This window comes from Astatotilapia calliptera, chromosome 14 (assembly GCF_964374335.1).
Source record: "Astatotilapia calliptera chromosome 14, fAstCal68.1, whole genome shotgun sequence".
Taxonomy (NCBI): domain Eukaryota; kingdom Metazoa; phylum Chordata; class Actinopteri; order Cichliformes; family Cichlidae; genus Astatotilapia; species Astatotilapia calliptera.
In genome coordinates, this window is record NC_137435.1 from 6,722,022 (window position 1) to 6,744,293 (window position 22,272).

General features: G+C 42.2%; 2 protein-coding genes across 3 annotated transcripts in view; one reads left to right on the forward strand and one right to left on the reverse strand.

Moving 5' to 3' along the window:
- The window catches only part of cdon (cell adhesion associated, oncogene regulated), a 32,174-nt gene extending 18,627 nt beyond the window's left edge, over positions 1 to 13,547 (forward strand). The window contains exons 8-19 of one of the 2 annotated variants that reach the window (XM_026192176.2): positions 819 to 1,093; positions 1,426 to 1,600; positions 2,870 to 2,986; positions 3,586 to 3,789; positions 4,401 to 4,582; positions 5,824 to 5,929; positions 8,221 to 8,343; positions 8,613 to 8,804; positions 10,274 to 10,584; positions 10,702 to 10,781; positions 11,728 to 11,990; positions 12,851 to 13,547. In XM_026192176.2, the coding sequence (XP_026047961.2) occupies positions 819 to 1,093; positions 1,426 to 1,600; positions 2,870 to 2,986; positions 3,586 to 3,789; positions 4,401 to 4,582; positions 5,824 to 5,929; positions 8,221 to 8,343; positions 8,613 to 8,804; positions 10,274 to 10,584; positions 10,702 to 10,781; positions 11,728 to 11,990; positions 12,851 to 13,005 (2,183 nt within the window). In that variant the 3' untranslated portion in view covers positions 13,006 to 13,547. The remainder of the gene's footprint in view (positions 1 to 818; positions 1,094 to 1,425; positions 1,601 to 2,869; positions 2,987 to 3,585; positions 3,790 to 4,400; positions 4,583 to 5,823; positions 5,930 to 8,220; positions 8,344 to 8,612; positions 8,805 to 10,273; positions 10,585 to 10,701; positions 10,782 to 11,727; positions 11,991 to 12,850) is intronic. The other variant, XM_026192177.2, reaches the window with a different exon arrangement.
- Positions 13,548 to 16,418: 2,871 nt separating this feature from the next.
- LOC145419905 (uncharacterized) lies at positions 16,419 to 18,108 on the reverse strand. The gene is made up of 2 exons (XM_080288346.1): positions 17,885 to 18,108; positions 16,419 to 17,520 (listed from the first exon to the last, which is right to left on the reverse strand). The coding sequence occupies exons 1-2, from the start codon at positions 17,967 to 17,969 to the stop codon at positions 17,159 to 17,161; spliced, it is 447 nt and encodes a 148-aa protein (XP_080144472.1). The 5' UTR covers positions 17,970 to 18,108; the 3' UTR covers positions 16,419 to 17,158.
- Between the last annotated feature and the right edge of the window lie 4,164 nt (positions 18,109 to 22,272).

The following is a 22,272-nucleotide window of genomic DNA, read 5'->3' on the forward strand; positions in this document are numbered from 1 at the left end:
CTCTGTTTGACCTCTGAGATGTGGCTCAAAGTTGAGCAGTCCCAGGTTTTGTGGCTTCTAAATGTCTGTGAAAAAAACCCAACAGTTCACCTGAACTTTGCCAAGCTAATGTCAGCCATAATAAGACTCCCAGCTCGCATGATTTGCCCAGGTGGACCACTCTGGCTCTGACAAGGATTTAATAAAAAAAGCAAAGTGTGATTTGATGTAGCACTGTACACATATTTGTTCCAAATGTAAAACTTTCCAGCAAGTTGCCCTTTGTGCACAGGCGGGGCCACTGTGTTAGTCAGCTTTTCTTGGTGCTTTCTCCTCCTCCATGCTGTACAAAACTGAACAAAGATCCACAATTGTATTGGAAAAAGTGAACATACACAACACAAAAATGAGATCAACAAATATAGTACTGTTAACGGTTATTTATGGCATTTGTTTGCCTAATGCCATGAAAAGCATGACTTTCCAAAATCTTATTTTCTGCCTAAAGTATGAGCAAAGATAGGCGTTTCCATCTACAGTCATTTGTATTTAATGGTATGACTCAGGAAAGTTGCACTAAGACCCCCTACACAGAACAAAGCAGGCATCACTGACGGTAGACTTGATGTTGATTAAGTCTGCACTGAAAAGATGAGTCACCTGTGGAGGTGGGTTGAAAAGCAGCTTGCAGATTGCATGTGTAAAAGGGTATCAGCTGAGACTTGAGCTGATGTGGCCTGGTGATCATAAGTTAACAAAGTCTGTTGTGAATCTGACTGATCTTTGATGCGACTGTATCACATCTCACTTTAATCATCTCTGATCTTCCTCACTGACAGATTCACAGTCGGGTTCCACTGTTGGTGCGCTGCCTGAAGCTTCACCGTCACTCCACCCGATACAGGGCGACGAGGGCCACGAGCGTCTCCTCACAGAAAACGAAGGAGATCCGATTAACCTGCCGGCTGATAGGAGCGGCAACCGTCCTACCCCAGAGGCACCCATCATCATCAGCCCACCTCAGACTCACAAGCCTGATGTGTATGATCTGGAGTGGAAGGCGGGGCGCGATGGAGGCAATCCCATCAACGCCTATTTTGTTAAATACCGTAAGGTAGGGAAAAATCTTTTTCTTTAGTTTTTCTGAAATATTTTGCTCATATTTTACCCTGAAAATATGAATATGAATAAAAGGCTGTTCACTTTCCTTCTAAAATATTTGCTTCAGAAATCGTCTCACTCTGACTATAAAACTGCTAGTTAAACTTTGTTGGCAGGAATCGGTTTTGCTGGAGTTGGAAAATGTGACTGTGGAGCACCTGTGTAAATCACAGCCTTTGTTAGTGATGCTGCTCAGGCTTCTAAACTAAACTGAGACTAAATACGAAGGATTATTAACTATCACTGTCATTTTTAGTCATGCTGTTGTATGTGTCTGTGTGTCAGGTTGATGAAATGGGAACGGTGGTGGGAAGCTGGCACACGGTCCGTGTGCCTGGCAGTGAGAAGACCCTGCGGCTGTCAGAGCTGGAGTCCTTAAGTCTCTATGAGGTGCTGATGGTGGCTCGAAATTCAGCAGGCGAGGGTCAGCCGGCCATGCTCACCTTCCGCACGGGCAAAGGTCAGCCCAGTCACTGGCTTATAATGAAGAAAACTCTCAAACACTATTTAATCAGTATCTGCTAATATTCCTGGGAATTGCTAAATGCTGTAAGAAAAAAACTTTACTCTCATTTCCACCAAAGCTACAAAGATTGAACAATAAATTAAGGGCCATGCTGAGTTAAGGAGGGTCTGGTTGTTTTTGGACATTTTGCACTAACATTGAGCAGACGCTAGAGAATACATTTGTCGGAGAAGAAACAGAAGCATGTTCTCCGCTGATAGCAGTCTCCGGAGGACAGAAAAATGAGCAAAGCACAATGAATTTTTCGTTTAGGGTTGCAAGAAGATTTAGTGTAGTTTTTGCGCAATTATATTAATTTGAGGGATTTAGCTTGATATTTGTGATTTGTGTAAGGCCAAACAAAGTGCCTTCAACTTTTGGCTTTTGGCACAGAATGAAGAAAAAATGATAAAATCTTATGCAGATCAATGAAGACAGTTATTGAAATTTTATTATTATATGCAGCCATTTACTCAGTGTAATCGTAGATTATTACCTTACCTGTTCAGGTATTCCAGCAGGTCGTCCAGTCACCATTGTGAACACAATCATAATGACCGGTGTCAGTCATCGTAGACAAGCGTGAACATGCTTTTTGTCTGTTTAGAGACAAATAAAAGAAGAATGACCGCAAGTATTCCAACACAATAACAATTGTGCTTTACCACAGCAGGGTTACAAAATATTCCCTGGTCAGAAATATGCAAAGCCAGGGATACTGCCAAAAACCACAGATATGATTATATCTTCGGGGTGGTTCATTTACAAAATAGTCCAGGACCATCAAAATGCCAACCTCTGGGCTCCTGCGTCCAACCAAACTCTACCAGAACAAGAAGAAGAGTAACGTGCATTTTTATGTGTCTTCTGTTTACCTCTTCCTGCTTTTAGGAATCCAATTCTGGTAGAGAAATACTAAATCCATAAACTTTTATGCTTCCACGAAGTCTATAAAAATATACAGTCCTTTACAACCATTACAAGTCACCAAATAGATACAAAGAACTCAAATACCCTCAAACAATTTCAAAGGCCTGCCGTAAACTAAGAAATTTGCAGGTTTTATACGCCCATTTTGTTTAAAACACGTCCTAGTGTGCAATTTAAAACACAGATCTTTATGCAGCCGTAAGCAGATTTTTACAAAACTGATGTTTGAAGTGTGTCCTCTGGTGGCAGTGCTGATGTTTTTCTTACCTCCAGCTTTTCTTCTTCCTCTCTCAGAGAAGAGCACCTCCCCCAACAAGAATCCCTCCAAGCCTCCCGTCATCTCCGTGCCACCCAAAGCTCCAGAGGACAAAACCCCCAACACGCACTTTGGAGTTGTCATACATGACAGAGGTTGGTGCCGACACAATCGCAGACTGTCTGAAAGGCCCTGCGTTGTTGCTGCAGCTGCTGGACTCTGTGCAGACAATGATTGTGGGATGTTTCTGGGGAAAATTATGGGGCTTTCTGTCATGTAGCTAGTTACTGTGGAGTTCATGACCAGACTGTGTTAAACAGATCGCAGAGCTTAATGTTTAGATGTGGTCTGCTTTGTTTCTTTGTGCCTCAGAGTACAAACAGTCAGATGATAGTTGACACCCCGTAATGACTCTTTGGGAGAGAGATGCTGTGAGATTACACACAGCTTTAGGGTCAGAAATGAGTGTGTGTATCTGTGTGTGTGCATTTGACTTACTCGCGTCACAAGCAGGCCCTACTTTGCTGAGACTCACATTAATCTTTTCACTAACCCTCTTTTCTTTCTGTCTTACTCGCTCCTGCCTTCTCTAACTCTGTGACTAAGGGGCCAGGCAGTAAGTATACATCCCTCTGTGGCTTCCCTGTGATGTGCGTGCTTTACTTTTTTTTCTTTTTCCGTAATCACGTTTGCATGAATTCAGATGCAGTAATGACAGGTACGAGTTTAATTCCTATTTGCTTTTTTTCACCAGTTCCAGAGGCTCCCGATCGCCCGACCATCTCCATGGCGACTGAAAGTTCAGCATACGTCACCTGGATCCCGAGAGCCAATGGCGGCTCTCCGATCACAGCTTTCCGCGTGGAGTACAGACGCGGCCGCAGTGCCGAGTGGGTTGTGGCTGCAGATAACATCTCACCTCTGAAGCTGTCTGTGGAGGTTCGCAATCTGGAGCCTGGTGAGTTTACACATCGTTCACAACTTCCCTCTACAGTCCAGTGATGCAGAAAATGATTGATCTGCCCAGAGGAGAATTTCCTTTTTTAAGGAGATTTGAAAAATAGCACAATTCTTATAAATAACTTTATGCTCGCAAAAACTTTACCCCATCACTGACAATGAAATCAACAATTGATAAACAGCAATTAGTTGTTGTTATTATTTCTTGGTCTATGTTGATTTGTAGTTGTCACTGGTCTGCAAAAATGCTGATGTGAAAATAAGAGAAAAAGTAATAGTGAGAATAAAATAAAATACCCAGGGACAATTATTAATAAGGGAAAATAAAAGTTTTATGGTCAAAGCATTGAGGGCTTCTCAAACTTTATAAACCAGATAAAACAGATCATATCATACATCAGCAAATAGTATATATATTATAAATAATATAAAGTTTCAACTATTAACAAGATTTCAGATGCTGTGCCATCAGCTGTTTTTCCCCTTTCAGTTCCAATACACCAACTAACAGCATCATATGAGTGTTGCCTGCTTAAGAAATCCAACATTAGCTTTTGCTTAGCAACACTGTACTGTAACACTGCTGCTCCTGTTGTATTTCTCACTCAGGATCCACCTATAAGTTTCGGGTGGCAGCCATGAACATGTACGGTGAGAGCCCCCACAGCATTCCCTCGAAGCCGTACCAAGTGCCGCAAACAAGCCCTCCTAAGACAGACCGTCCAGTGGTTGGGCCTCATATTTCATCCACGGATGCTATCAGCGACACACAGATCATGCTGCGCTGGACTGTGAGTAGTACATCATGGAAGTAGTAGTGGCATTCAAACAAGCGCATTTAGTAGTGAAAACAAAGATAAACTGTCAAAAATTATCAGTGAGTTTTACACAAAACTGCTGTATTTACAGTAATTGTGTCCACGCAGTATTCTAGTGCATTGACCAAAATTAGCATTTAAAAGGTTTTTCAGTCGTGTTTGATTATCTGGCTACTTTTGTTTCCTTGTGGATTTCCTTTCTGTGGATACTGTGAAACAGTGATGTCACAGCTACAGATATGAAATACTGTTGAAATGGAAGCAAGAAAGTATAAAAATGAAATACTAACGCGTTTACATTCTAGTGGCAACTGTTAGGACTCAGCACCTTTATGGCAGTGGCTCTGTTCGGTTGCTTGGGCTGGAATTTTAAAGTGAATGAGTAGAGAGCCAAAACGTTTCTTTCAGTGGTCACCGGAACTTAAGTCAGATCTGATTAAACCGTGCTTAAAAAGTCTGTTGACTTGTGCAAAATGCCATGCCATTGTGGATTTATTTACGCCTAAATACAGGGTGCCGACATGATCAGCATCTCCGGTTCAACCCACTGGAGCGCTGAACAGTTGCTGTGGAAATTCATGTTATGTTAGCCAAGAAAAACAGCGCGTGCCCTTACCTACATGTGTTCTACGATAATGAGTGGAGAATTATGCCAGCCGCAACATGGTTGATAATGTTTTCCGCTTTTACTGATGATTCCTGTTCAGGCTCCTATAAGAGCTGCATCGCTTGTAATTGTCTCCAAAGTTAAGTGCGCATTCATCAAAATGATCTGAACAACTTCCTGTCCCTGCATAACAGTGGAAAAGTTTGGCTGATGAAGTGACTTTTCCAGGTGGCTCACCTGTGTTTGAACTGATCGTGGTTCTTTTGCAGCCAATCAGACTGTACTGATAGGAGCTCTGCTCCAACAGCAAGAAAGGGAGGCCCTGTCCCTCTGGGTTTTGATTCTTCTGTCTTCAAAGCTGTTTCTGCCTTACAACAGTTTTGGTTGCAGATGGATGTAGATAGTTCCCCACATTTACTTAACCTCAGACAGCCTCATTATTTCCTCAACTTCAGACAGACAGTGCAATCACAATCTAGCTTGCAGTCTTGTACATCTGCTGATAACAGGGCCCGCTATTAGGTGCTGGAAAATTTCCTCTCTTTGTATGATAATTGCTTACCGGATTGCTGTAGTCCAACATAATCTTTTTTCCATCCCCATCCAGTATAGTCCCTCGACTAACAACAACACTCCGATCCAAGGCTTCTACATTTACTACCGGCCCACGGACAGTGACAATGACAGCGACTACAAAAGGGACGTGGTTGAAGGTAAGTGGAGCTACATGTTTTACCGCGTGTATGTTTTTCCACTGCATACCGAGTGAGTAACGGTGTAGAGTGTTTGTCGACAGCTTCCCCCAGTCCTGTTGTAGACGTAAGCTCGTGCTTTACAGATAAACTTGGAAGTGTAATGGATACTGTGTCGAGAGTGGTGTGCATTTTGGCGCGTTGATTTATAGAGAGTGCACTGCTTTCTGAAATCTGTTTTTAATAAATGGTTGCCAGCTAATAGGCCGGAGATGTAATATGAGCCCGACCAGACGAGAGCAGCTCAGGTTGCTGGGTGGAATGCTAACAGTTGAGCTGGGTGCAGGAAGGGAGGGAGGGGCATCCATTCACTTTGCCCATCTCTCCAGCATCTGAATATGTGACTTTCCACACCGCCAGGGACAAATGTCTGTTTGGTCTTTGTCCCCAGCGAGCAGCTTGTTATTACACCGAAGTTACAAATTCCAAAAATTCAGTCATTAAAGAGAGAAATTTTAAGATGTGGATAGCTGCGTTGCTATAACATTTAAAAATTAGTAGATTTAAACAGGAACCTCTGACCAGCTTACACTTAATGTCAGATTTTAAGAGCTGAAAAAATGGTAATACCCATCAAAGCCCAGTGTTATAGTGTTATGGTATGCTCATAAAATTACAGTTTGGCAAATAAAGTATCAAATCAGACTGAGCACAAGATTTGGACTAAAGAAGAATTTGTCTTATTTTTTGCACTAAAATGTTGCCAGTTTCAGAAGAGTGGCAGAAGAGAGAATGGCACTTGAATCAATTGTCTGGTGATTAAATTGATTTTTTTCACATTTGCATGTAGCTGAGGCCAACCAACTGGTGACCATGAGGTTTAACTTGCAGTACCCAAAAAACTGACCAATTTTGAACCCAAGGCACAGTCGCTGCAGTCAGTCTCAGACAGGCTGGCAAAGGTTTGAAGATAACTGCCGACAATTAACAACCAATCTTATTTAGACTGTGCTGAGTTGAACATTTTGGATTTCTGTTCAATGTGATTTTCTGTGTATTTAGATGGGAACAGATTTGCAGCAGACAATAACAGATTTGGAATTTTTGCTGTTTTATCACAGTTAGTAATCGTGTTAGTCACAAACAGATTGCGTGCAACTGCCAGCTTAACGCCATTCAATTGCAAACCGTTAGCAGACTGATAGCCATCTAAATGCCCTTTTATTGCTGTCTTGATGCACTGAAGTTGCTTTGAGGACGGCAACTGACTGCCTCCATCTTTGAAGCAATGATATCAAAGGCAATTACGTAGTCTGTTTATTGCACATGGTGCAATAATGTTGGTTGTGCCACTGTCTCCATTCATTGTTTTCCTTAGTGTGACTGTAATATTATCCTGGTAACGGGAAATTGCCGACAGGTTTCTGACTGATCTCTTGTCCTGTGTGACTGAGGCCACAGTTGGAAAAATAAAAAGCTGATAAAATTGGACGTAGTGACCATAACATCACCTATTGACGTGTTAAGTCCCATTTTTTAGTCTTAAGCTAAAGGTTTTGGCCTTTTATTTCTTTTGAAACTACACTTGACGAGGGAAGGATGGGTCAGATTTAGAATACACTCATGCCATCGCTGCTTGCCGATCACAAAGGAGACCTGTCCCATAGCATACCCAGCCTTATCCTTATTTTCTAGAAGAGACCTTTTCTTGCAACAGTTTCTAAGTCGCTCACTTGCCTAGAGGCATTTTTGTTACGGTGATACTGACATTAAATACTGAGATTCAGTGTATGCTTCCTCTCTAAAAACGTGTTCCCACTAAAATTACCTCGGGACATAGGTAGTACATGTGCAGCGATTTATTATACTTGTTATGAAATGAAACATGACAAGTACAGCAGCTTATTTCAGCCTCATTTGTAGGAAATGTGGCATTTCCATGTTGGAGACTGTAGCTGTCTCATCTGTGATTTCAAAGCACGTAGTAGTGTGATAGTGTGTAGTAGTGCAGCAGTGGCGTGAGTGTGGAGTGGGAATACTGGAGGCAAGCCAGGACAAACATGAAGCTGCCATATATGGAGCTTGTCTCGAATAAGGCAACTGTCTGGGTCCTGGTGAGACTGTCAGAGAAGGAGACAAGGTTTGGGTGTGAAGCAGAGAGAGAGGGAAAGAACATGACCTGAGTGAGAAGCCTGAAGCGAAGGACAATAGGAAGCGAAAAACTGGCTGTGAGTTTAAACAAGTTGTGTCAACACTGACTTGTAGAGGAAGTGATTTCTCACCTTTGTCCCCCTTTTTTCCTGCCTTCCCAGGTATAAAAAACTGGCACATGATTGGACATCTCCAACCTGAGACCTCCTACGATATCAAAATGCAGTGCTTTAATGACGGGGGAGAGAGTGAATACAGTAACGTCATGATCTGTGAGACCAGAGGTAAGGAAACACAACGCTGTAATGCAGAAGAAATGACTCACACTTTAACCAAACCTCTAGTTTATCAGAAGTCCAGGCATGTTTCTGCAAAGGCTGTAACTTTAATGACGGGTATGATCACCAAAATTACACAACATAAATGTACTGGGTTTTATGAGCTCAACAACAATGGCTTGCATTTTATGGTTTGGTGCTGTACCTTGTTATTTTCCTTAACGCAAATGGGTAAAAAGTTGTTCCTCATGTCCCCTTCTTCCTCTCTTCTGCAGCACGCCAGTCTCCAGGATCACCCAGCCAGCACCCTATTACCCCATCTGACCCCCATCCTGTGGATACCCCAAGCCCTCCTGGAGGACTGCTCTACGTGATTGTGGGCTCTGTTTTAACGGTGATGGTGTTCATCCTGGTGTCCTTTATTATCATCTGTCTGTGGAGGAATCGTCAACAGAACAACATGCACAGTGAGTTTAATATCAAAGTAGACTAGACTAAAAATCAATACCCAAACATTGCTCAGGGTATGAAAAGCAAACTTTTTCTCGTAGCATGCTCTATCTTACACTGCTGTTCACTGCAAGATGAACAGCAAGCATGCAAGAGTTAACTCATTTTTGAGAATAGCTGGCCCCAAGACAGCTTGTGAAACATATTCCAAGTGTTCATTCCAAGTGCATATACAGATCCCACAGTGCCTGCAAAAGAGTTGGCCATTGTTAGATGAGCTCTTTATCAGACCCGCTGGATCTGTAAATAGCTGAAATTTTGTAGCTTAAAGATTTCGTAGACTGGGTCACTGGTTTCCACCTTTTATGTAAGTATGAGGGTCGCATATGATTCATCGCAGTTCATCAACATCTTAGTTGATCAAACAGTTGGGCACATGATACCTGTTACAATATGATATTTGAATTATGTCACCAGTGCTGAAATGCTTGTTTGGTTGCTTGTCTGGGGGGCTGTAAACATCATCAAAACTGGCAAAGCCACGCATACAACCCCAATTCCAAGAAAGCTGGGATACTCAGTAAAATGTAAATAAAAGCAGTGATTTTCGGGTCTTGCAAACCTATATTTAATTCACAATAGAACACAGAAAACATGTTTAAACTGAGACATATTAGTATGTCATGAAAAATATGAGCTCATCGAGAATTTGACGGCAGCAACACATCTCGAAAATGTTGGGACATGGGCAACAAAAGGGAGAACATTTTGAAACTAATTGTTACTTAGCAACAGGTCAGTAATGTGATTGGGTATAAAAAGAGCATCTTAGAATAAAATAGAATAGAATAATCCTTTAATTGTCCCACAAGGGGAAATTTGGTTGTAACAGCAGCCAGAAAGACACAACAAACAGTACACAGGACACAGAACAGAAACATACACAATTTTTTTTCTTACATATTTACATCAAGGACAATGGTTACTATAAACAGAGTACTGTACAGTTATTAAATTAAATAAAATTAGAAGAGGCAGATAGGCAGAGATTCACCAAGTTGCGTCTACAATTTTTAACATTGTCAGAATAATATAAAATTATGAAGACTACGTTAAATAACCTATACTAAATAATATAATCAAAAGACTCTTGATGCCTGTGACTTTCAAGCTCACAGATGGAGCTGTATTGAAAACTAGAAATCACTACGTGGGCTCAGGAACGCTTCCAGAAATCATTGTCTTTGCCATCCGCCAAAAATGCCACCATCACCAAGTGGAAAACTCTACTGCGGTCAGAGCAATCAAAGATTTTTAAATCATTTTATTTTGCTGTTATTTACAGCTTTCTTGGAATTGTAGTTTTACAGTTTTTTTTTGTCTATTTAAGCAATATCCAAAACTATTCCAGCTGATGCCCTAAATAATTTTTCAAGCTAAAGTTACTCCAGAGCTGAAACTGGTCTTGTTCCTATCTTGATTGTAGCCTCTCTTGCTGCAGAGTTTGATGCTCCCGGCTACCTGTACCAGTCACCAGAGTTGAACGGCCATGTGCTCGACTACACCACGCTGCCTGGCAACAGTCGCGTTAATGGGGGTATCCACAGTGGCTATGGACACAGTGGCCAGATGTTACCCCAAGGATGCCATCACCTCCACCACAAACTCCCGAATGGCTTGGCACTGCTCAACGGCTCTGGGAATCTGTACACACCAGGTCCCCCGCATGGCCACAACGGCACCTTGCCGCACAGCACGCGGGACTGCGAGCACTCACACCCTCACCACCATCATAACGTGAGTGCTGAGGTCGTGGTGTCCATGTCCATGATGTTTTAAATTGTGGTATTTTACATGCACAGGTACAAATTCCATTCAGTGTGGCTTAATCTGGTGTTTGTGTCTCCCTGTCAGGGTGGAGGCATGTACACAGCTCTTCCCCAAACAGAGTCTTCTGATTGTATGAGCTGTCAAAACCTCTGCAACAACAACAGGTGAGATAGCATAATCTAACTCTTAAGCAAGGTGTTTGTATGGGTTTTTGATCTATTTTACACTTGGCAGGTGAACTGAAACGGGACTTTTCTTAATGGGCTTTGTAATACCAGTTGTATATCCTTTTTCTTATATAGTTATGTCCCTGTACAGTTTTCTTACATCTTCTCTTTTTTTCTCCAATGAAAATATGACATCCCCTTTTTAAGATTATTTACTTTCAATTGCAGTGATCAGTGTGGAAAATCAAATGAAATAACAAGCAAACAAGTGAAAAAAATCTGGAAATGGAAATTATTGGGATTTCAAATTAACGTTGTTTACTTCAAATTGGGCCTAAAAATACAGATCGGTCATATTTCTACTAAGATATCGCTGAGAAGTGCTCAAGAGCCCCTTTTGAGATCCAAACACACACACGGACACATTTGCCTTCCTTTTAGTCCTGTTTATGTATTTAAGGGTCCCCAGCATCACAGTTTACCCTGTGTGCACCCAGCCAGCAGACCTAATGAGTCCTGTGTTTATTTACCTCCGGCTGCTGGGAAAAGAGGGGGGTGAGGTCACAATCCAATCGTGTCCCGATTGAGGGAAGCTGAGTTCGGAAAAACAGGGACAACTTTGCTGCGTGCAACTCTCTGCTTTTTGGAACTTCACTGAAGAGCAAAACCACAATGTGTCACAGTTACTTAGAGGCTGTGTGGCCTGTAATCTCTGATGAAAACAGTTTTTGAAGCACGATGAGAGCGCTCCAGTTGTGTTAGAGCTGTCATTGTTTTGTGGACTAGTAATATTAATTCAGAGTTTTTCTGTGTCTGGTGGCAAACCTTCAGAGAGAAAGAATGAGCATGTAAAGCACTGCTAAGAGCTGTCAGAGAGTGAACACTCAGCAACGCACGGGCATTAATGAATGTTTCCCTTCCATCTCTGTTTGTCTCTGACCAGATGTTACAACAAGACCAATGGCACTTTCTCCAGTGGCACGCTCCCTCTAATGCATCGCGTGGCGCCGTGCCAGCAGGACGGGCTGGAGATGGTGCCTCTGGGCCAGGTTTCATCACAGTGCCGCGGCCACGACAGCCACACGCATTCTGTGGACCAGGAGGCCAACGCAGGATACCGATCAGATGAGCACAAAGAGTCCTCGCCCTCACAGCATTCCTGCTGTCTGATCAGCAACAATGAAACCTATCTAGCAGACAACACTGGTGAGACACGTTTTTCCAGAAAAAAAAGTTCTTTCCATGTATTTTGTCTTCCATTTCTGCATCTTCTCACTGCACCTATTATGCAATTAAATTCCCAAGTTATATCCAAGCTTCTCACATGATTACAGATCATTTAATTAAATTTGCTATCAGTCGAATAATGAGGCTATAGAACAAGACGTAGGCGGGGACAACCTTGTCGCCTTAACATTATGTAGCTGTTATGATATCCCGGTCTCATTATTGCCCTTGATCATAACTCAAGAAGTGGGTGAAAGAGTGAGTCACTATTGCAAAGTGGAAGAGTTGAAGGAACCACGTCAACTCGACCACAAAGTTTTAGACCATGTAAGAGCCGCTGCAGTGTGGGGTCGCTGAGTGCTGAGGCACTTAGAGTGTAAAAGTCACCAGCAATCTGCTGACTCAATAACTGCAGAGCTCCAAAGCTTCTCTGCCCATCAGTGCAAAAACTGTGCAGCAGAAAGTTCGTGGCATTGATTTTCATGGCCAAGTGGGTGCAATGTGAAGGTGACCCAGTACTTACAGTGCTGGTAGGCTGATGTTTTCTACACATTTCCTAGTGGGAAAAAGATCCCATATGTAGCTTTTAACAAGTTGCTTTAAGAAATTAGCGCATTAATTTAAAACATTTACTTCTAGATGCTCACGGTTCAGCACTGTTGCATTGCTAGTAGATTTTTATATCACTGCCAATCCTGATGTTGTATGCAGACAAACTATGCGGCGTCACCACAAATTACACTGTGGGCCTCTCCAGAATCTCTGCTTGTCTTTTTTAATACAAATAGTAAACCAAGGCCTCTCGCTCTCTCTCACTCTCTCTCTCGCTCTGTGTGCAGCTGGGGAGGAGCCGGAGTGTGTGGACACGGAGGGGCCTGTGGTGCGCTGGGAGAGTCTTGGCCTGCCAGACTTGGACTGTGACGAAAAGCCTGGGTGGATCTCCAGCAGCAGCCTGGCAGGAGAGCTTATCCAGCCTGGCCCGCAGGAGGCCTGAACATAGCCCACACACAAGCACACTCTCCCACAGTTTGGAAGTTTAGAGAAAACAGACAGAGAGGCTGAACGAGAGCTGTGGAAGTATCAAGAGTGGAAAAAAGGAAGACCAGCGAGCGGTGGGATAGTCAGAGACACTGCATGTTATGGTGACGAGGACACTAAAGTGTTGATTGGACTGAGCTGAGATGAGCAACGTGGGGGAAAAAGAGGGACTACAAGAGACTGAGAGCGCAGTCAGACGGAGAGAAGCGAAAAGACACTATATCCCACTGGCGGGAAGCGTCTCATAAAAGATCAAAAACTCTTTAGATGACTTATTTATTTTTTTGTAGTAGTAAAATATTATTTCATATGAATGTATCTGTTTTAAAGAAAAAAGTTTGTCTTTTATATTATTTATGCCTTTTGAATGAGAAATACTTTTTATTTTTTGTTGTGTTGTGTCTCTATGTGTTCCACTCAAGTGTGGAGATTAGCAGTTGTCTGTGTAAAGTTTTGTAATAATATAAAAAAAAAAAGATGTGGGAGAGTCAACAACAACCTTTTTCAATGTCTTTCCTGACCTCCTTCATGTGCAGCACCCGATGAATGATTGCCGTAGTGAATTTCCCCGCCTCGATCCAAACCCATCGATATTTCTGGCAGGCCTTTGATGTGGCTGTGTGATGGGCTGTTCCACTGCAGTGACCCCTGAATGGGGTGAACGCTCCCTGCACTGTTCAGATTAAGGCTGATGCGCTTTGCTTCACTGACTGTTTGATAAGTCATCACTTTACACAAAATCCAGTTAACTTTGAGAGCTCTGATGACCTGCTGACCGCAATCTATTAGAGAAATTGAGTAGTTACATTAAGACAGAGATGTTAAGTGTGAGCAGCCTAGATAACTTTGCAATGCATCAGTGCAAATGCTCGGCCACAAGCAGAATGTTTCTACGAACAGCAGGAAATACTATGTGCAAAGAAATCTTAAATCCTCTCGTCAGTGTGGCATCACTAGTTCTAAAAACGAAACGTCAACCACTTTACAAAGAAAACAGTTTTTAATGTCTTATTTTGCAGGGAAAATGGCCATAACAACACAGTGTTATTAAGTCTGTAACACTATTGTGTTAGTCTGCAGAAATGTCTCAAAGATGAAAGAATGAAATGAAACTCACTGCGTGGCCAGGTATCATAAAGGGCTAATTAGGAGAATGTATCCAGTTTTCTTTAAACCGAAACTCTCAAGACATCACCTGACAGAGTTACCTGTGAGACACAGTCAACAGCTGGTCCATGTGACATCAGATTAAAAGTTCGGTGTAGTTATTTGCTAGAAGTAGCAAAGATTCTAATGCTTCTCATGCTTGAAAGTGCATTTTGTGTCACCAGTGAACTGAAGCTTTTAGTGGCTTTTGTCGAGTACCAGAATCTACTGCTGCAGTTTTACAATTTCTGTGAGGAAAAAACCAGAGTGAGAAAAACGTGACGGGCAGTGAGAAAAGCACCAAATAGAGGAAACCAGCAAATCAGTTGTGAAAAGTTGCTGTGTGATGTTCCTGCTGTGCAGATAACTCATTCATAAAACACTTGTACAATATTCTTCTCAAGTTTCAGCCTGTGTTGCCCATTTTCTAAAGGCTTAAAACCTCTATTGGTTTTAAAAATAATCTTCATGGTGTGTTGGCTGATTGAAGTTGATAGGGTTGCAGCAGGCGGATGACGGGGCTGGCTGTGCTTCACTGAGGATGACTGCGGTGCAGGCTTTCCATGCTTGGTGCCTGTCTGCCTGTGATTTTTGCCAGAGTTGGCTGCCAGTCCTCAGGCCCTGGCTCGCATGGCATTTCTCCTCCCACTGATGGTATACGGGATATTCCTGGCTCCTGGATTTGCTCGCCTACTGCTGAGGCGTGGCGCAGCATCTTCCGGCTGTTATTTTTATTTTTGATGGAGGTTGTTGTGCCATTAAGGCAGCCAGAGTCCATTAAGCTGACTTGAATTGTTTCCCAAGAAGAGTCTGTAGAAGTGTTGGCAGCCCTGAAACTCTAGTTATTTAAATTTACACTGATTTGATTGTGAGAAAGAGAAAAAAGTACCTATTGGCTCCAAACTCGGCATTACAGAAGCAGACTCAAGTTTCCTCTTAGCATTTATTTTATGTCCATACAGTGTCTATTGTTGCTGTTTGGAAAGAAAAAAGAGAACAAAACAATGGATAGGAAATGAAGCTGGAAATGAAGGAGAAATTATCCGGGGAGGGAGAGGGGATGCTGACAGAAGCAGCCTGGGATGATGAGGAAAAGATAAGGACAGGGTTGTCTCTAAATGAGCTGCTTCTCCATCTCCCACGTCTGTCAGTCGGCACTCTCTCCCAGCCCTGCCCTGCACCCTCTACCCACACAGCTACACCCCTTCATTAAGGAGCCCATGGGAACAAGAAAGCTTATTGTCCGCCCTGGAATTTTTGCCCCTTGCTGCAGAGCGGACCTGTTAACGCCAGTCTCTCTTCCCTCCGCCCACCATTCTTCCTCTCTCCCCTCTTCAGCACACCCTGAATGAATGCAATTCTTATGAATCGGGCAGTGTGCTGTTAACTCGGTTGATTCAGCCACGGGCGGTTTTATCCTTGAGATGTCACAAACCACAAGTGAAGCGTGTTGTTGGATGAAGTCCAGCGGTGTTCCAACGGGCCCCTGCAAAGGATGAGCTCATGTGCAGAATGCTTTAAGACTAATAATCAAAGTCTCCCTCGAGGATATCTGGTCTTTATTTGCAGTCAGCCTTTGTAGCACACAAAAATGCTGCAACGTTTTCATTTTTGTACTTTCATGCTGTTGGAGCAGCTGGCTGATTATGAGCTGACTGCACCTGTTGGATATAATTAGGGGGAAAAATACTCTTAATCTTTATTTAACCTCCATTCCCTTAACTGCCCCGTTTTTCCTGGTAAATTTGCAATTTCTTTGATCGGACTGATCAGGATCCATAATGAATATACTGATGATACCTTGTGTTGACATGAGCTAATCTTCAGAGTCAACAGTATTAACAAGTAAGAAAAAATTCACCCTAGATGAAAAATAAATGAGGGTACCAGCGCAGGAAGATAAGTAGCGATATGTTTATTTTACAAATTAATTATTTAGGAGAAAACTTGTTTTATGTGCAAGCGTTTCTGTCATTGCTAAAAGGCTAAAACGTTTATTCAGTTTGCAGCCTGGAGCGATGTGCTTTAAAATGATGAAGTGTGTCAGTCTGCTCTGCCGCCGTCTCTCAGTCTGTTGATAGCAACAACACACAGAGGTTATCTAACGATCGTTCTGTACTTAAGGAAGGAATAACAACGCAGGATGGTGGTTATTGGAGTTCAACTGAAGATTTCACGAACAGTATATGTCACTGAAGAAAAGAACAAGTAAAATGAGTCATGTCCAGTGCACAAAAAAATCCAGATGGCTTTAATAATCAAGAAAATGCAAGAGTGGAGAAACACTGAAATGAAAACCACAACCTCAGGTCTACATGGTGTCACGCGTTGTAAGTTTATATGGCTACAAAGATTGCAGGAGGCAACAGTGCGGTCTTTCACTGATCAAAGTGTTTGAGTGTCCTTCAGCCCAAACTGGTGTTTTCCCTGTATTGGAAGATGGAGTAAGTCGGTTAGTCTGGATTATATACACAGCAAAGTTTCTTTATTAAAAATACACAAAGATATTTATCTCGATTCACCAGGACGTCATTTATAAACAGGAATAATAAAGATGATGTTTATAAAGGGAACGCATTTTGAGGTACATTTTGTTCAAAATATGAATCAAACTTCTACAAACCATAACAAGTTTCAAACTTCACACCTTCAACGTAGATTTCTGGAAAAGCACTTGCAATCTTTAAGGCCAAGCTTTCTCAGGTTTTCTCATATATGACAAAGTAAAAGTATATATTTGGAAATTGTTGTAGTTGTGTAGAATTGCTGTAGGCTCCCTATAACTGTGAAATTGTCTTCACCTGTATTTAAGAGCAAAACTCCTCTCTAACAACGTAAACTCTGAGACAAATTACATCAAAACTATTTGCGTTATTAAATGTTAGGGAACTTATTTGAGGGGGGGGGGATTTGCATGAACCGCTTCTTTAGAGCAGATATATGTGAAGACATACACAACAAAATCAGCTGTCCTCTACATCCAGTCCAGTGAAGTAAAACGTTATCCTGGCCCCTTCCTCTGTATCGTACAAAGCCTGGCAGGTGTACGTCCCGGCTGCTTCACTCTGAAGCTCCTCTATGACTAAAGCGGAGGTGTTCACGGGCACGTGCATGCGACCCAAGTCGCTGGACTGAGACTGAACCTTCGGGCCTTGCCCGTAGTTATAAGCCAAAGCTATATTATTATCGCTTCCTGGTTTGGTGAAGCCCCAGATGAAGATGGTCGGCATAATGGAGCCACAGTCCAAGGTGACCGAGCCTCCCACAGTTGCGTTGGTATGGGAACGGATGTATTCCACCTCCTCGGGGTCAAATATCTCCAGACCTGCAACACAAGACAGGCAGAGTCAGTTACCTGCCTGTGACTGTGTGCAAAGAAAAGCTCTTTTTTTCTCAAGTAGACCAAAGCAACATTATTGACAGATTTATGCATTAATTGGTGTCCTTGGAAAACTTTTTTAAGACCTCACAGTTTGTTGCAAAGGAATCGTGTCAGCATAAACAACACATAATTAAACACTTACAGCTTAACGCCTCTGGCCACTTGATAGATCACATTTTATGATATCTCCGCCTGAGCTTAGCAATTTGACAAAATAATGATACCGGTGTGTGATAAAGAGAAATTCTCCTTGCCTCAACTCGCCTCCACCTGAACATTTTAAGGTTAAAGTACAATGAGCCTTTACCGTGTAGCGGAAGAGCCATCCAGCAGAGGAGAATGCAGAGATAAGGAATCATCCTCAGTCTCTCTGCGGTGCCACAAAGTTTCATCTGGAAATCTCAAGCCAGGGGGCTATTTAAAGCCTATCACAGTGCTGATAGTGTGTCCCTCTCCACTCTACACTGCTGTACACACTGAGAGTGACTGAGCGAGGCAGGGGGACTGACAGGGAGATTTCTTTCAAACTACACTGGATTCCCTTTAAATTATTCATCAATGCTTCCACCTCCCCAGTGTTGCTCCATTTTGCCTGTCTCTCCAGCTCTCCACTCATGACTGGGCTAATGGCTGGACCTGAGAGTAAAAGGTGTAGGATGTCACGGTGATGCCATCTCTTCATATATTATTAAATAAACCGGTGCAGATAGCCTTTTCAGAAATTCCATCACTTCCAGCGTGAAATGGAAACGAGGGTCTAGCAAGGTCAGAAAATCGCTAGCTCCTATCACAACGAGTTATTATTTACCCTATGAGAAGCACGCAACCTGAATAAATCCCTACACATTCACACAATCTTCCTAATGCATTGTGTCATCCAGTCTTTGACTCATGGAAGCAGTATACCCTTAAAAATGCATGTCTTTGCATTATTCATGTATGGATATTAGTCCAAAAATCCTTAGACTGCTTGTTCAAGTTGGACATTCATTCACTTATCTTTGTTGTTACAAAAATAGTCTGTGTTTGGACTAGATTTGGGGGGAGACAAACGTGAATATCATTAGCAGAGCCACCCAGCAGCTTCCAGTAAAAGCAAACTGTGTTTCTCAGAGCATCTGGCTAATGTTTGGGCCTGCAAGCTGCAGCAGTAGAGGCTGAAGCTGCACTCCATAAAACTGCTCTAACTGTGCACAGCTCCAGACTAGGCTGTGGAGCAAGCTCTAATTACTAAGGGCTTCATCTTTAACTCTTTTTTAGAGGGGAAAGGGGGACTAAATTTAGAAAGTGTCTGGAAAACAAACACATATAAAACAAACACATTTTGTGAGGACTTTAACCCCTTAATTCCATGTGTATCTTATTTGATACATGCAGTTTTTTGAGATATCTCCATCACAAAAGTTTGTAATGAGTTCACTGTCTTGGAAACCTTTTAACATGGAGCTACCTTTTAGAAGGAGGTGTTAGCATATTTTCTTACATACCACTTCTATTTAAATATTATTATATCATATTAACCTCTTATAACTGGCCCAAAATCACAGGATAAAAGAGCAATTTCCAGTCACTGAAGAGGAAAGGGTGATAGGGCTGAAAGCTCTGGGAACAACTTAGTAAGTCAAACTTCTAAAAAATGGGGGTAATTTATATTGTATCTGATCATCATAAAATAGACTTCAGATAAGAAATGAGCCAGCTGTACTGGCCTGTGCCAGTGCAGCTCCGGTCACACCACTACCCTGCAGCTGCTATGAGCTGTATGTCCAAGTTATGACAAAAGACAGAAGAAGCGTGAGTTGTCATTAATGAGACTAGAAAGTCCTGTTTCGCTGGCGAAAGAGCTGACCAAATTCTTTACTGGTGAAGCACATCCTTTTGAAGCACTGTAGTCCTGCATACAAGGAGCTGCCACATCTGCTGGCTGCCTGCCTGATTTGCTGCCTGGCTGCTTGCAAATTTTTTGAAAAATGGATAAGAAAAAGACCAGGCGACTGGAAAATGTGAGTCATTTTAAAAGCAAAATGTTTTTTGGAAGGTGGTTGTTGTGGGGGGTGGCCTTGGTGGGGAGTTAGTGATGAAGGCTTCTTATCTGGACCCTCTTAGCCCTGTAAAAGCTTTCAGGTGCAGTGCCCCATTGAGCAGATCCGGCCAGGCCGAGCTCTTGCAGCTTTTTTTTTTTGTTCTTGGCAGAAGATGAGAGAAGAAAATCAGACTCAGATAACTGAGACTATAGAGGGGTCTGTGTAACACTTTACTGCCACCCTAACATGTCCCACCCTCCCAGACTGTGAGATCTTGGCAATAATGCACTTTATGAGACAGCAGAGCTAGCAAAACAGGTGGGTTCCTTGAGTGTGCCCTATGATTAGATCAGTCATTACCACTGGCATTGTTGAAATCAAAGATAACCTCTCATTGTAGAGGACCACCTGTATTGGAATGTGTTACTAAAGCTAAACAGAAGATGATTCAGTCGCTGGATGAGAAAAAAGGTCTGGCCTGGCTTACAGTAAGGAGTGTGTGTTTTCACTTATTTAATGATTCCTTTATTTTCCCATTTGATAAAAAACTGCAGTGCAACCACTGTGTTTATTTTTTCAGAGCGTTACCCAGTTTTTATTAATGTGAACTTCCTCCTATTTGTGTCTTCCGTTGTGTCTTCCTTTCCTCATTGTCCTCAGACTTGAGTCTCACGCTGGCTGCAGCTGGCAGGTTTCCTCTTCCCCGCTTTTTCTTCTCTTGACGGTTGGGTCATGGACCACACATTGAGGAGGTGGAGCGAGACTGTTGTATTACTCTAGTAGACAGGCTAACATATATTAGCCACCCTACCATATATGTCTTCTCTATCATCATCTATCTGCCAGGCAAGCAGAGTGAAGAGGTAAGCCAAGTTTTGCAGAGGTTTGCGCTCGTAAAACACAGAAGCCCATCCCTCATGACCTCTATTTCCCTCCTGGCTGGCTTCTCATTTGTCTAGTCTTAGACTTCACCATTTCTCTGCAGAGGGCTCCCTGTTGGGCCTTCACCTGAATCACTGAGCAGAGCACAGCACAGCTGACTGGCCTTGGAACAAGGGCAGCAGGAAGGGTCCTCTCCACAACTGAGCCCCAAGAGTGCACAAACACAAAATGTCATCTTAAATCTGCAGTTCTGCAGTTATCCATTTGTTTCCATGCTGCTATCCAAGTTAAACTTGGTAAGTAGCAAAACAGATCACTAAGATTCAAATACACAAGAATACGGAAATGATCAAATATTACAACCAATTAAAATGAGTACAAGGTAGAGAATAAACCACATCCATAAAACAGCTGTTCACTGTAGTTAAAAAAAAAGCTTAATTGCTTCCTTGCTGAGAGGTCGATGAGAAGATTGATACCTCTGTGTACAGCTGTTTCCAGGAGCTGATTAGTTAATCACCAAGTCTTGAAGTGCAAATTTAGGGAGCTACCATATAATTAAGGGCTGCACAAAAACAAACAAACAAACAAAACTGTTCTAGTGAGTCTTTGCAATGTGTCTTTTAGGAGCTTGCTTTCACTTTCATACTTTTTTGAAGTCTTAGTAAGAGCTTATTTCTAGACCCCAGCGTTATTTGTCACCATTAGAGAAGTTTGTTTTGAATACTGGAGCAGAACAGTTGAAACCGAAGAAGAATGGTCTTGTTTTGATTACAGTTTCAAGTGAATGAGGATGTCTACAGATGTACACTTTCCTTGTGGGATGCATAAAATATTGAATGTCACAAGCTCGCTAATACATTTCTCCTTGACAGCACCGTGGCTTTATGTTAAGTTACCAGTCTGTAGCTCTCGACCCAAGTAAATAGTCTTCCAAACACAAAAATGCATGTAAATGTTTAACCAGCATTTTAAAGCTGCACAAATTAAAATAACAAGGCTCAGAGGTGCGTAAGTACATTTGACTTTGAACCAAGTGAGATATTTTGCGTGTCTGAAATGATTCATCTTTTAATCAGTCCCATAACTGCTGGGTGGATAGATAAAGCTGAATGAGTAACCCAGAAACTTCTTTTTATTTTTGAAACATGCAAAGACTGATGTCATGGCGAGACATTGTTAGACAGATTGAAGGTTAGCTGTAAATAACACAAATGTTAACTGATGAAAACAAAGACACTAAATCTGACTTTAGCCAAGACTAACAAATTCAAAAGAAAATTTTCAGTCATTTTTATGTTAAGGCCTGTATTTTATGGTGGACTCTTCCGAAGCATACCTGGATGGCCCTAACACTTGCTGGAGCAGAAGAGACTGGCTCCATGTAGTCTGGAAATGAATTTGAACAATCTGAAGCTACAAACTAATGCACGGCACTCACGCATAATGCATAATCCTTTTTCTCAGTTCTGGGATTGTGTTGTCAAGCATTACTCACTGTACACTTCTACATTTGCACACACACAATTCCAGAAATGATGTCAACTAACACTAGAGCAATACTTTACCTTGTGGTAGAGCCACATTTGCCCATTTTGTTAATGTGTGCCAGTAACTTTGTAAGACTATCAGTAATGCCTCCCAAGTATAGAACAAAGTAAGCATCAATGATAACAGATATGACATTGAGGGGTGCTCCTAAATGTAGAAGTTGTAGAGTAAGCGGAAACTGCAGGCAGGCTAAAACAACAAATATGATGCACTAAATAGCTGAACATCACTGATGTGG